The sequence below is a fragment of the Sturnus vulgaris genome, chromosome 6 (assembly GCF_052056855.1).
Source record: "Sturnus vulgaris isolate bStuVul1 chromosome 6, bStuVul1.hap1, whole genome shotgun sequence".
Lineage (NCBI taxonomy): Eukaryota > Metazoa > Chordata > Aves > Passeriformes > Sturnidae > Sturnus > Sturnus vulgaris.
Window position 1 is genome coordinate 23,159,339 of NC_142248.1, and position 14,612 is coordinate 23,173,950.

The 14,612-nt window shown below is 37.2% G+C and overlaps 1 protein-coding gene across 3 annotated transcripts in view; it reads right to left on the reverse strand.

The window, feature by feature from the left end:
- Window positions 1-14,612, reverse strand: part of BAZ1A (bromodomain adjacent to zinc finger domain 1A) — a 64,950-nt gene that overhangs the window by 10,893 nt on the left and 39,445 nt on the right. For all 3 annotated transcript variants that reach the window (XM_088167282.1, XM_088167283.1, XM_088167284.1), the window contains 9 exons: window positions 13,592-13,687; window positions 13,239-13,463; window positions 12,422-12,587; window positions 12,037-12,150; window positions 11,279-11,403; window positions 9,047-9,655; window positions 6,293-6,456; window positions 5,956-6,110; window positions 3,277-3,425 (listed from right to left, as the gene is read on the reverse strand). In XM_088167282.1, coding sequence (XP_088023408.1) covers window positions 3,277-3,425; window positions 5,956-6,110; window positions 6,293-6,456; window positions 9,047-9,655; window positions 11,279-11,403; window positions 12,037-12,150; window positions 12,422-12,587; window positions 13,239-13,463; window positions 13,592-13,687 — 1,803 coding nt within the window. The remainder of the gene's footprint in view (window positions 1-3,276; window positions 3,426-5,955; window positions 6,111-6,292; window positions 6,457-9,046; window positions 9,656-11,278; window positions 11,404-12,036; window positions 12,151-12,421; window positions 12,588-13,238; window positions 13,464-13,591; window positions 13,688-14,612) is intronic.

Consider the following 14,612-nt stretch of genomic DNA (forward strand, 5'->3'; position numbering starts at 1 on the left):
GTAACATTACCTTGGGCTGCAACAGAAGGAAGAAAATCCAAATTTTCATAGTAATATTTAATGAAAGGATTTCAAAAAGACAGTTCATAATTAAGAAATGCATACAATTAAAATCATGCTACATTTAATCACCAGACAACAGAAGATTAGTGGGCATCTAGCAGCTCTGTGAGGCTGAAGGGGCCATTTCTGGGGTTTCCAGATCTCCTTTCACATCACTATCTTCTCTGTCAGTCTTTTCTTGCTCTTCCACTTGAACATTTGGTATGAACCTCAACTCTAAACCTATCAGAATCACCAGCAAGGCTCTTGGCAGCCTGATAGAGCCTCAAACAAAAACGGAGCCGAGAGGAGCAGCTGGTCCTTTTACTGCTGTGCTGGGTCCCTTTGTCTGCTCTGCACCCTGGAGGCCACCAGCACAAACCTGCCAGTGACTGCAGGCAATTTCAGCCTGATGGCTTTAGGACTAGCAGTTGTAAATGAAAACTAAAAATTGTTAGGTATGGCTCCCTTCCCTAAAAGGAACAGAGCAGAGCAAAGGGTGAGATAGAGAGAGCAAAGAAACTTTCAGCAAAAGCGAGAACTGAAATAATGACAAAGACAGCATTTTCAGTGTGGTTTAAAGCAGAAATGCAGGGGCACTCCTTTTACTGTACGTGTTCCCCTGTACTGCGACCAAAACAGAACTCCTAGCACTTGCTTGATTTCCAATATTTTTACTTCAATGGTAACTCAATCAGCCAAAAAAGTTGGGATTATCAGATTTAACATAAGAAACAGATATGTATTTTGTCTAGGGGGAAGTTCCTTTACATAACTGGAACAACTATTAAAAAACACCCCTTCTGTCAGAAAAAAAAAAGAATGAGTGCAGAGACACAGTGATCTATATAAGAACAGTCAAACAAAACAAGAAATGCTGTAGACTATACCCCAGCGGTTACAAACTTAGAGCTAATTCCATCATCAGAATACTGTTTGTCACACTCTAGACAGGTCAGGGAAAAAAATGCATCACAGCTTTGAGCACAGGGCAGTCCTGAAAAACAAGTGTCCGCTTTTCATTAAAAGGTTTAGTAGCACTACAAACATCTCCTTGTCAAGGTAAGTAGAGAACTTCTCTAGTCTGTTATACATATGCAATATTGCCTTCATTCAGATTCACCTTCTGCTAAAAGTGGCCCATTACGCAACTGAAAACATGAGACATTTGGCACCAAAAAGCAAGAGGGAACCTGACACTGTCGTTTAATGGCTAGGGCTGTAAGCCAGAGCAGAGGACACCTGGAATCCTTCCTGCTCCTCAGCGATGTAGGTTATTCTATACATTACTGTAATCTTAGAGCAGTAGCATTTTTCACAGCAGAAGAGATGCACAGGCACATTACAGTAAACAAACATCAGAGATTTAAGACATGCAGAACACCTGCAATTTGCTTTCCTTATATACTCCCTTTGTCATTCAGTACAAAACACCTAAGAGAGCAGGATTTCCAAATTAAAAAAGCCCAGCCCACCATTATTCCAAAGGTAAGGCAAAAACATGAACCAACGTAAGATTATGGCAGAGATGAAACCACCAAAAAGAAGACAGAGGACTGCTGAAAAAAACTTTCTCTCCATTACTTCTGGGGCATTTTTCTTCTTTTAGTCCTTTTTCTCTAACTCAGGATGCACGATCAATGGCCATAGCCTGCTAATAACCATGTTTTTCCCCGTAGGGGATTTAGTAAACTTATAACTGTCAGCAAGGGGCTGACAAAGTAAGTCAGCAAAGTACTTTCAGACCACGTATGGAAATGGAGGCATATAATGCACAAAGTATTTACAGCTTGTGTATGAAAAGTAGGACAAATGCTAGAGGCACTGTCAATTAACTGTTGCACAGGTTGCAATCTAGTCATATAGCAGGAAATAAGCTGTATCATGCCTGGCTTGGAAGGTGCAGACATATTTGAGTTGACCAAACACTCAGCCAAGTAAAGCTTTTAAACAGCTGCGGTTTCAACTATTCCTGTGCTCTCCCATTTCATCTCAATCATTTGTGGCACTTCCCTCTTCTAGAGGTCATCACACTGATATCAAAAGCTTGTGGAAGGGAACCCATGCCCACGTGTCAGTCTCTGGCACAAATCTAGCTCAAACTCATCTTCAGTGGCAACTGATACCCAGACAGGACGCTCCATGCAGGAGCAGCCAAGATGCAGAAACAACTTCAGGTCAACGGCACCACAGGGCATAAACGTCTTGTGTAAAGACACCAAAACTTGCAATTTCATCTTCAACTACTACAGCAGAGTCTGCCAGAGCAGAATGATTTTATACATAGTGATTATCACAGGAGAGTATCAGTCTAGCAGGGTGTGTAGCAGCTGCTGCCCTGGAGGACCCTGGAATGCACTGCGCTGGCAAACCAGAGGTGAGACGTAAAGCAGCCCAGCAAGTACAGAGCACAGCTCATCCCTGGGGTGCCATCCAGACAGGAAGCCTGAACAAGACAGCCACCCTGGCAAGGAGGAACCATGTTTACACATTTCTCTAAGATAAAAGTCTGCTTCTGAATTGCAAAATGATCCTAAGGAATCCAGAGCTGAGGGATCACTGGAAAACAAACTGACTTTATGCACTTTGGATCCTCTCTCTCACCTCTGGAGTCTCATCAGAGGAAACCAAATAAGGAATATGTATCAAAGTAAAGCTATAATCCTGCTTTGATTTAAATTTCTCTTACAACCTTTTATTTCCAAGTTTTACAGCACAAATGCAAAAACCTGAGAATCTTAATGTTTGCAATGTAAATCTTTCCTATACTTTACTGAATAAGGTGATCCAGGTAAACTAGGCCTATATTGCTTTCATGGAAACAGTATAAGAAGAAGCAAAACATTTTTACAACCTAGAACTGCATGATATACTGGCCTCAACAGTAATTCTGAATTACAGTATTCCCCAAAAGGCTTGATCATTTCTGCCTAAGGGTACAATTTGTCTCCAAATGCATCAGTATAACAGTAGCACCACATAAACAAGGTCAGTGAAATAATCTATGTTAAATAAATATGTAGTTAAGAGTAAAATTTGCTTGTTAATTAATACATTTTATATATATATATATATATATATATATATATGGGTGTGCTAATCTAAAGCATCCAGTCTTACAAAACAAGCAAGTGGGTTTGGGGTCGGGGTCTTACTGCAGTGTTGGGCTGAATGAGTTTGATTTGTTAGTTATTAAATCTTACACAAGACCAGAGTTTTAATTCTGAGACTTACCAAGAGGTGCTTTGAGAAACCTGCGCTCAATTCCCTGTTCTATCTGAAGCAGTGCAGATGCCAAGCAGTGGACCACATTACTGACAGGCTGAGGAGTACTTGTGCTTGTTGATGCAGCACTTGGAGCTTCGGTTTTTAACCCAATGAGTCTAGAAGAGAAATATATTAAATTATCTTTGAAGTGTCTGAACTTAACACCAGAGATACTTGCAAATGCATGTATCTACAGAACCTTCTTATTTTAACTTCATGTACATGCATGGATTATGGACATGAATGGATACTACACAGGTGTGAGTAGCTATCCTAGCTCTTATGGTTTGCTCAGCTAGCCTAGTTAATCTAGGTAAATCATCTTTAGGTCACAGTTATAAAAACTGAAAGAAATGTGGATGACAAATTTCAAAACAATTCAGATTTTCAGAAAATTTGATGTGACATACATCAGCTAGTTTATTCTGTAAAGAATATAGTCCCAATAATTCTTCAGTGAAAACACTTCCAGTGGTGAAGTGTAGCCTTTTAGAACATGTCAACCTGCAGAAGTTCAACTACACAGATCCTTACAATTCAAAAGATTTTTGAAAAGAAAATTTAAAAAATAAAAACAAAGTAATTTTTACATATAAATCAAGAATTGTTAACTTGTACGTTCTCATCCTTGAAGGATCTTAATAAAATACTAATTTTTTATGTAAGGGTGGTTAAAAAACCTCCCAAACAATATAAATCTCCCTTAAAACCCCTGAAACCAACCAAAGAAATCCCACAAACAAACCACCAAAGAGGTAGTTTTCCAATAAAACAGGACCAAAAGACTAAGTAATCACTTCAAAATGTAGTTAATCTTTCTGAACCACGAACATTAAGTAAATGTGTAGGAGAGCTGTTCACACTACTAGATTAGTAGAAAAAACACTTCTCCTTAGGGTTTATAAAAAATTAACTAATTAAGACTGTCTGGTTTCTGCTTTATTCTCTCTATTTATGCTTTTGGTTGTCCCTGTTCTTTTTTCACACTTAAAAGCTGTTCATTATGTTTTGCAGTCACACACATTTTGAGAGCCTGAAAGCAAACAGAAAGAAAGCTGCAGAGTTATTTACATTTCACTAGTCAAACTCCAAGGTCTTAATGAGATGTCACTTGCTCTGAGGTGGATAAAACGCCCCACATCAAAAGCAATCTGTCACATGATTTCAGAATCCCATAGTCTAATTTAATATGCAAGACTTTATTAGAGGAGACTTTATTCAGAAACTCTGATGGAGTCAGTATCGAATGGAAAAAAAATTAAGCTACAAAGTTCTGCAGTTGAATTGAGAGTTGGCAACAGAACAAGTACCCAAAGTTAAGTGGAAACAGATAACTTTCAGCTTCTTGGTTAAAACAGAGGAATACTTCTATATTGTGGTTTTCAAGACCCAAATGTCTGTAAACTGTGTGATTAATATAAGGAATAATCCCATCCATTTTGCAACTAGAGAACTCTGATTCAAAGGATAGTCTTATAGGAAAATTCTAATTCACAGTGATGAATGAGAACTGAAATAAAATGAGAAAAAAACTTGAAGAACTTTAAATTCCTAACATCCAACACAAGATTCATTAGTCCACTCAGAAATACAGCTTTTACAGAAGTCTAACAGCAGAAAGCATCACAAAATATGTCAGGTAAACAGTATGTTAGTATGATGTCTTGAATGAATCATTCTTTCTCAAGTATTTCAACATTCACACCCTATCAAGACATACATTTTTATATGCATTAACTATATTAAGGTAGACCATTACTTCTGAGAAGTATGCAACTTCTGAGAATTAAGAATTTGGTAATCTTCACCATTTCTGTGATTTCTGAAATTTGATTTACAACAAGAACTGCTATCAGAGAACCACATCTGTCTCAAATGTTTAAAAACCAAACAAAACACCATAAAACACTTTACAGCTACAATACAGTAGAATTTGAGGTTTCCTTCCTTTTACTGAAATTTTGCAGCTTGCTCCACAACTTTAGGAATGATTCTTCTGTAAGATCACATTTCCATTTTGCTTCTATGCTTGAAGTTAATCCAGAGCATGGCCTGTTGCCCTGGTTGTTCTTACTGTGACTCACGAGGTACACTGGCCAGTTCAACCAGAGATTTGTTACTATTAACACTTTTACTTTTTAAAACTCTTACTCTTTTCAGAAATTGAAGGGTTTTTGAAGTGAATTGGTTTTGTTGTTTTGTTTGGTGGTTTTTGGTTTTGTGTCTTGTTGGGAGGGTTTTTTTGGTTTGTGCGAGGCTTTTTGGTTGGGGGGATTTTTTGGGGGAAGTTCTTCTAGAAAACAAGACATCAATTGCAGTTTAATTTTTCTCCACATTTAAAATGAGTTCAAAATGAATCCACGTGTTCATTCTTTGATAATTAATGTTTACTTTGAGCAGTGTAATATCTTAATATTGAAAAAGGTAAAAATTGGTGCCTTAGTCTTACACGGTATTAGAACACCATCAGTTAGAGACTATAAACCCAAGTAAAATATTGCACCTTAAGATTTACAGTCTTAAAAATCACATGTGGAAGAATTTGAGAGTAAAAACAATTTGAAGGTCAAAAAGCCCATAGCCAAACAAAACCAGAGCACTGCTATACAACTCAGAGAGAACCATTATTTAAACTACAGCTCTTACCTGTCTTTCACAATAAACTTATCTTGATCATCAGTTTCCATTTCTTCAGATTCTTCATTCACAGTTTTAATAATACCATTTTCTTTGTTTTCATCATTCAGAAACTCATATCGCCCATGTTCTAAGGCTGCTCTCCAAGCCTGTCTGTCTGTAACCTGAAGCAAACATACAAATTTGAGGTTTCTAAAGAATCAAAGGACACCAACTTTTAGTACTCATTACTGTCTACATTTAATTTAATTATGCTGTTAGTAAAACTATTGCATGCAAGAGTTCTCATTTAAGTTACAGACTTGATGGCACCACTATGTTCCTACATTCTATCATTTACAAATACCTTAATAGCCCCCAATGTTCCTTGGTAGATCCTGTCTTCAATGTCCAAAAGAAAGTCCCTAAGTCTCAATTCAAGCTGCTTCTCTGCAGATAGGTGAGATCCATCGTGGATATTCTGGATCCTTCCCCGTCCTATAGGAGGTCTGACGTCACTTTGAGGTTTTTCTGTAAGAACAGTAAGTAATTTGGTGTTAGCAGATCATCTTCCTTTAAAGCAGCTGTTGGCAGAGAGAACGACAGTACAAGACAGAACAAGCTGAATACATGGATTCAAAATTCCCTTCTTGTAGCTAGGTGCCAACACCAATACCTGTGCCAACTAAGGTATCTGATTCAACCAAGCAGGGTAATGATGGCCAACAGATGATTGGCATCCACTCATAACAACACATGAGAGAAATCCTTGCTAACTTAAAAGCAATTTTTTTATCTTGAAATTCTTTTGAAAGTAGTAGATAAGTAACACCAACCTTCCTCTAAGTGCAAGGAGAAAAAAAAGAGAGAATAAAGTCACATTTCTATTACTTGATTGCTCTTACTTTACAAGAGAACTCTTCAACTGTCTTTCCTGCACGTATCTATCATAGAAACGCTTAAAATAAGCATGTGCAACTGAAAATCATAAAACCTAACAGAACAAGGCAAGATAAAATCTATTTTAAAAACCTAACCTTAAAACAAAACAAAAAGATAAGATGATACAGGCACAAACAAGACTGACTGTGTCCTCTAATTAAAGGCAGGGGAAAAAAGGAGCAAGACAACATGATAATTTATGAAAACAAGGTGAGAGCTGATGATGATGGGCTGTCAAGTAAAAATCTACTCCCAAGAGAACTCGAAGTTCATGCAAAAACTCAAAAGCCACAGTAAAGAGCTGGAAGTCTGCCCAAATCCTAAATTAGTGCTTGCAAGTCTGCATGGGTGGTGAACATTTTTGTTCACAGGATTTACCTTAAAACCTTTGAGTGCAATGATAAGAAGGTACATACAACAATTTAAGAGGTATTTAATAAATACAATAAATAAAGCTGTTGCTAAGAAAGCACAGGATGAATTTCTAAGGTGCTCTCAATTGCTGAAACATTTCCCTATAACTGCAAGTAATCATGCAAATACTCTCAAAATGTAGATTAGCAACTGTGATGCCTAGATGTGGGAAATATCCTCTTTGATTTAAAAGCAAAGAAGAAATGCAGTATTTTTTCTTGAGCAGAACTAGAAAAGCAACAGCTGCTTTTCAAATAATTGACAAGGAAAAGTTAGTGGATACTGGAATACAATCGAGTAATAGCACATATCAACTTTATTTCCATGCTCTTTTGAGCAGGAACTGGAAAAGGCAGAAGCACAGTCTACAGTGCAGGAGAATCCCTCTTGTCCTGCAAGTCATTTGAGTGAAGGCAATAGGGCAGCATCTGGAGTCCACAGCAGAAAAGCTCCCAACCAAGTGCAGCTACACGTAGCTATTTATCCCTCCTTGTCACACAGTGGTGTGGCACCATTGGTATTCGACCACTGCATTTGAATTTTCTTGGTCTCTATTAGAGTGCACTTCAAAGCTGCCCCTTATTTTTAATGAAAAAAATCAAAGTTATTCTACAGTTCTAACACTGAAAGAGAAGAAAAATCTGTGACTGTGGACATCAAGTTTCTTCAGAGCAGAAAGCAACACACAAAATACAGATAAAGGTGGTGCGATTAAGAAAATAAGGAACCATATGTACAAACTCAAACATATCAGAAGATGGAGATTTTCTTACAAAAAAACCAAAACCCCAATATAGAAAAAAGGCCTCAAAATAAAGCTTAATTGCTATGCAAAAACTCTGTTCTGTGCTAGTTTCCACCAAAACAAATGGTAGATTAGTTATAAATTTAAATAACTGATATGCTCACAACGTGTCCTAGCATACATATTCCAGGAAAACAGAATTTGTGTCTGCTGCGAATAATTCTCCTTTGCCCCAATACAGATAACCCCAGATCCTCAAGGTAACTTGTCATAACTAAAAGCAAAATGCAATTTCTTAGACATGACCCTAGGGAGTCTCACTTTGCTAACACTGTCTGCCCACCAACACGCCATAAGCAAGCCAGCTGTAAGCCTGTATGTGCAGAATTTTATCAGCGATTGGAGCCAATAAATGCCAAAATACTTGGCTAGGAGAAAAAGGAAAAACTCCTAAATCCTAGATCTAGGATCGTTTTCAGCGCACTCCTATGTTTAAAAATCCATAAAAACATCTGCTATCCTGCTGTTTCCTTCTGTACTGAGTGTTTGCCAAAGGAAGAAAAGGGAAAAAACCCCAGGAAAGAGTAATATCACAAAATGCCACTGCACTGATGTTAATCCCTGTTACAACCAACACAGCTACGTAGCTTTTTAGCACGTAGTATCTTTTATTCCCCTGTTAATCTTTTTCCAAAGTTAAAATTACTTCCTAAAGTTGTCTGTTTAAAAGCCAATCCCAGTTTACTAAGCAGTAAGATCACAGAAAAATTACCTTTTTTTTTTTAGCATGAAACACCAGAAAATAACAGAAAGGTCTGTCAAGCAGGAAGAAAAAAGCAAAAAAGGAAGGAAAAAACCCAAATATGTTTTCCATCAAGTGAACAAAAGCTTAAGAATATTACAGTTAAAAAAAAAGTTAAAAGCTTAGAAATTACAGTTAAACTAGAATTGAGGTTTCTATAATATTGTATAGAAGTTTTATCAGTAGAAGCAAATTAAGACCAAGAACCCTTCATTTACCTGGAATATGGAATTTCTCCACAGGAAAACTGCTTAATTGTTCATATATTCTACTTTTCTCTTGTAAAAGAGTTTCTTTTAAGGCACTCTCCCTATGTCCTCGGGAATTGAGAGCCTCTAGGAGTTGGTCCAGTTGTTCCCGAGAACTGTAAAAGCACCAACGGTTTGGTTTGTATACTGGCCTTGGCACCTCTACAACAACACTGGTGTGTGAATCTTGGTCAACATTGGAGGTAGATTCAGAGGATTTCAAAGACTCTCCAGTTTTACTGAATACCTGAGGTTCATTTGTGCACGACTGTCCACTATTCTGAAAGGAAGAGGTTCGAGGCAACAACATGTCTTCAGTGAGACCTGAATAGTCCTCCTCTACGAACAATCCAGGAACAGAAGGGAAAATCCAGTAGCGGCGGTACAGACGGTCACGACCTAACGGGGTGATATTTGTGCAGGCTGTTGCATTCTGAATCTTTTCTAACAGTTCCTTCTCTTTCTTTTGTTGTTCCTGTTTTAAAGCTTCTTCATCTTCAGCAGTAAGCGGTTCACTTTTTTCACAAGTGGTCTCTTCTTGTCTTGTAAATTCTTTATATCCATTTTGCCCTCTCCTTCCTAAAAAATTAAAAGAAGTATGATAACAATTAATTTACAATTTTTAACCAAATCTCAAGTAAAGGGCAGGTTTTGGTTCTGTCCCTTTCTGGTTGTCCAAACTTACACTGTCAAAGACCATCAGCTCAGTCAAGAGACAGCACTGGTTTTATTAAAGAAAAGCTCAAATTATTAACCCTCATTCCCTTGAATACTGGGTAGCCACTTTAAATACACCTTCCCTTTACAGAAACTAGACTAAATCTCATTTACTGACACTTCAACATGATACAAATATGTCATCCTCAATATCATACAAAAAAGAACCAAAATTTTAAGAACACCAAAATTTATTATAGAAACATAAGGATAAAGTAAAGTTCTAGTAATTTCACTACTGAATACAAACTATGATTCAGACTTTATTTATCATACTCAAAATGATGATCTTAAACCCCCAGAGGTCTCAAAAAAGACCAGGATTCCTACATAGCAGCTTTTATGGCAAACTCAGGTATCTTACTTGATCACTTTAATTTTTAAATGTATTTAGTATTATTTTTACCCCTCAATTTGTACCAGCTGAAAACATTTCAGTTCACATCTTTAGTTTACCAAAGTATTAAGTCCTGGTAGTCATCTAGACCAGTATGATTCATAATCAATGCATGCAACCTGAAAGGTGCTGCCAACGTTCAAGTTCTACATGTTTCCAGTGTGACTTTCAGCTCCCTAGGTGTAGGAATGAAATAATAACACTTGTTTGTCATCCAGTCACAATGTCTCAAACACAGGTATTTAAGAAACCTGAAATTCTGTTTAGGATCTCATTGCTTTGCCATCATGACAAACCTGTAACAAACATGTACATCTGTATAACTGAATGACTTGGAATTTCCATCCCACATACTGTTAGGAACTGTACAAGTTTGCAACTTAAGTCCACAATCATCCAGGACTTTCATTGGCATGGACACCAGCACAAAGCCTTCCCAGCAGAAAGACACAGATGAGCTAGCAGCCCAAAGCCATCAACAATTCATCCTCCTGTGGTGACATCTATGTTTAGTTAGCAACAGCAGGATGCACACTTACTGCACTGCAGTTCCTACTAGCATACTGCTGAGGAAATTAAATCTAGGCATAAGTCTGGTTTTATTCTTGTAGAGGAGCCATGCTGCTTCATTAAAGGCAAACTACACCCAAATGGCTTGATCTAACGTTTTCTTTTGAAATATCAGTTAGTGTTGCAGTTTACTTTAAAAAAAAAAAAAAAAAAAAAAAAAAATCAAACCCACACCAGCTCCTATGAGATGAAATTCCTACAACTCTCTCTTCGAGAGCAAGTACTTGTAACGGGTTGTTAGACAACACCATAACATGTTTTAGACAAAAGAGGAATCCACACAGCACGTATGGAAAACAAGAAGAAACAGAAGTATGAAAGAACATACAATTGATAATAAGAACTGCACCAGGCTGGCTCCATGTGCTTAATAGCCCTTTATGATCATGTTCAAGTGTGATTCTTTTTCCTTAAAAGAGAATTACAGCAAAGATTGATACTTTTACTATAAAACACAAGAGCTTGCCAGGTGCATGCATGCAGGTGCACAGGTACACACAGATTCATTATAGGACTACCTCTCCGTCGTTTTCTGTTTGGTCCCAGCTCTTCTTCATCCTCTGTGACTGTGTCCATGTCTTGCTCTTTACGTTCCATCTCTTTGCTTTCTGTACTAGTATCAAGGTCTTCCCGTTCCTCCTCCCTGACATAGCAAAATAAACAAAAGGTGACTAACCAACCATGCAATAAAAGCTGAATGATAAAAAATGCTCAATAAAATATGGCATCTTTGACAAAAAGAGTACTTTCATCTCCCAAATACTTCACTAGTAAAATACCTATAATGCTCTTAAAAAATAAACTGTAAATCACAGACCATATTCAAGCCCAAAAGAGACCCACTGAACTGTAAATATGAAGTTCTATACGAAGGACTAAAACCTACTCTTTGGTACCCACACTTTCGTTTGAAGAGTATCATTATTATAATTAGATCATTTTTGGACACATCTTAGTGTTGTTCTATTGCTGTAAATGTTTTTCATGTCTAAGAAAATTTTCCTTCCCAAAATGTATAGACCATTCTGTAAAATGCTTGTTACACATTTTTGCCTTATCTAGCAAATATAATTAATACCCTACAGAAACAGAGGCAGTTTTTACAAGGTAACTTTTTTACCAATTCTATGAATAAAATTAAAACAAACATTAAGGACAATATACTTTTAAAATACCTTTGTATATTAACAAGTCAATGAAATTACACATGTGAAGTCTGGCCACAGAGCTGAAAAGTGCTATATGATATACATCATAGTAATTCTATATATCATACCCAACAGATATTTCTACAGCAGAAATTCTTTGCTCCTCTTCCTTCAGCTTTTCTTGTTTCTCTTTCATTTTTAACTCTTGTTCTTTTAACCTTTCTTCTCTTTTCTTACGTATCCTAATAGGAAGAAGAATATAGAACACCAGTTGCAGTTCATCTACTGTCTGGTCTGTCCACATCTTTTTTCTTTTATACTAAAACATCATCCAAAAATAGCAGCGACATGAGAAAACACAACATTCAGCACAACTAAGCTTCAATCCTGTGTACTGTCCCAGGAAACCAGCACAGAACAGAAACATTACTATTGTTTCTCATATGCCTTCTGAAACCAAGGGATTAATCTCATTTGTAGTACCAAAATTTGTTTTCCATATCTTAGTTCTACCTTGCTGCTGCTGCCTCTCGTTCTTTGCGGTGCTGCTCCGCTTTTAACTCCCGGAACTCCTGTTTTGCTTGTCGCAGCACATCCACAGAGTCCTCAATGAAATCTCGAGTGGAGACGAGAGTCAGAAGCTTCCCACAGAGAGCATGAAGGATCTTCATCTTTTCTCCTAATAAAATTCGGACCAATGTTTATATTTCACTATGCAACTGATAATAAGCCTAACTCTTACAGACTCCAGACTGGATTTGTTCTCACTTAAGAACAAGTGAATGAATAAACATCTGTAGTGCACTAGGTGCAATTGCAGAGACACTTCCTGAAAACATATCTGCTTGGCTCAGAGACACAAACATTTTTAATTTATTAACTTTTACCAACGAAAGAAGTAGTAAAATGCAGTATATTATCTTCAAAATAGAGATAAAGGAATGGTAGATAGAAATTTTTCTCCATTTCCAAATAATGAACAAAAGATCCAAATACACACAGGGGGAAAAAAAGCAAGGGCTGAATCAAACACGCCAGTGCTTCCTCCACAGAGATCCCCTTATGCAAGTAACACTAACATTTTTAAAATGAGATGAAAGAAAAGAAAGAAGTAATGAGACTGCCTAGCTCTGCAATCCCTGATGTGGTGGGGTGTGCTTGTGGGGACTGAAGCATAGGTGTTGGTCTATATATGACTGCCAGAGATCCTTTCCAAACTCAACTGGTCTGTGACACAGAAAATTTTAACTACTATTAGTCTGAAGCAGTTGCAAAATTGATCACTTATCAAGCAATCTAATAATCTCTAACATGTGCTGTCTTTTATTACCTGGCAACAAATCATATACTGAGGTACTTGAAAGTTTCTTCAAGAGACCAGGATTACTTAATCTCAGCTCCATGCAAGCATCATCAGTAGTATCAAACCCTCCTCGCTTCTGGTAACGGTATTTTGCATTGGCTGATGTTATATCAGCACCTGATGCTAGAATGTGAAGTCTGAGAATCTCAGAAAGAGTGCAGCTATCAAGATCCAAGTTTTTCAAATTGCAGCCTACAGTTGAGGAGAATGAACAGTTATTTTATATAGACATTTAAATGTACATAAATATAAAAGCAGTGCTTTAAAATACAGAGCAAAATAATAACAATAATAAAACAATAAGTGAAACCCACACATACCCTGATGTAACTGGGGCCATGCAGCTGCCAAAGTTGCAACTGCAGACAGTGCAGATTTTGTGGGGTCTGAATCTTCATCCAAAGCCTCTGTTAAATCTTTAAGGAAATAAACACTTTATTCTAGTGCAAATTAAAATTTGTACTGTGGAGGGGAGGAAAGGAAGCTGTGTTTTGAGAATTGCAGACAAAGCGAAAAGAGGGATGGTATTTACAGATGCATCAATGTATTCAAAACTCAATTCAACATCCAAACAAAAATTTACAGATCCTTCAATGCAACTAAACAAATCCAACTAAAAGCTAAGGGCATGCACCACATGCTATATACAGGGAGACCACCACATAAGCTGTTAAAGCAACCGCAACACACAGAACATGCACAATGACAACAAAAGGCAGCAAGAACAAATCCAGGAACACACTTGAAAGCGCAGACAAGTAGCAATGCAAGAACACCTGTATTTCCTTTTCTCAAATGAACTGTTTTTCTTATCATAATTTTGTTTTTAGGAAGCATAACTCAAACTAACCATGTATGCTGATACTGGCTATCACCATTCATTTCACACTTTCTATCTGTAACTCAGATACAGCCTGTTCTGCACAAACACAACTACTAAGACATTACAAATTAATCACAATTTACCAAATCAAGCACCTGCACTTAATGATCATCATACATAAGCAAACTGATCAGGAAATTAGGAAAGTGAAAGGGAGAAATAGCAAGTTCTTGTTTCTTAAATAAAGGTTTCCTCAGCACTTACAGATATTTCTCCAGAGGGCTGGCAGAGGATTTTCAGCACTGTATGCTGTTTCAACAATATCACTTTATTCAAATCCAAATTATTAAGCAGTTAAAGTCACCAAGCCAAAATAAACCCACAAACAATACATAAAATGCAAATCCACAAGAGTCTTTCCTCTACGATGCTTAATGTTGCTTGAAAACTGTCACCCAGACACTGCAAAATCAATCTGTGCACCTCCCCTCTCACTTTAACTGTGCAACACAGTTGGA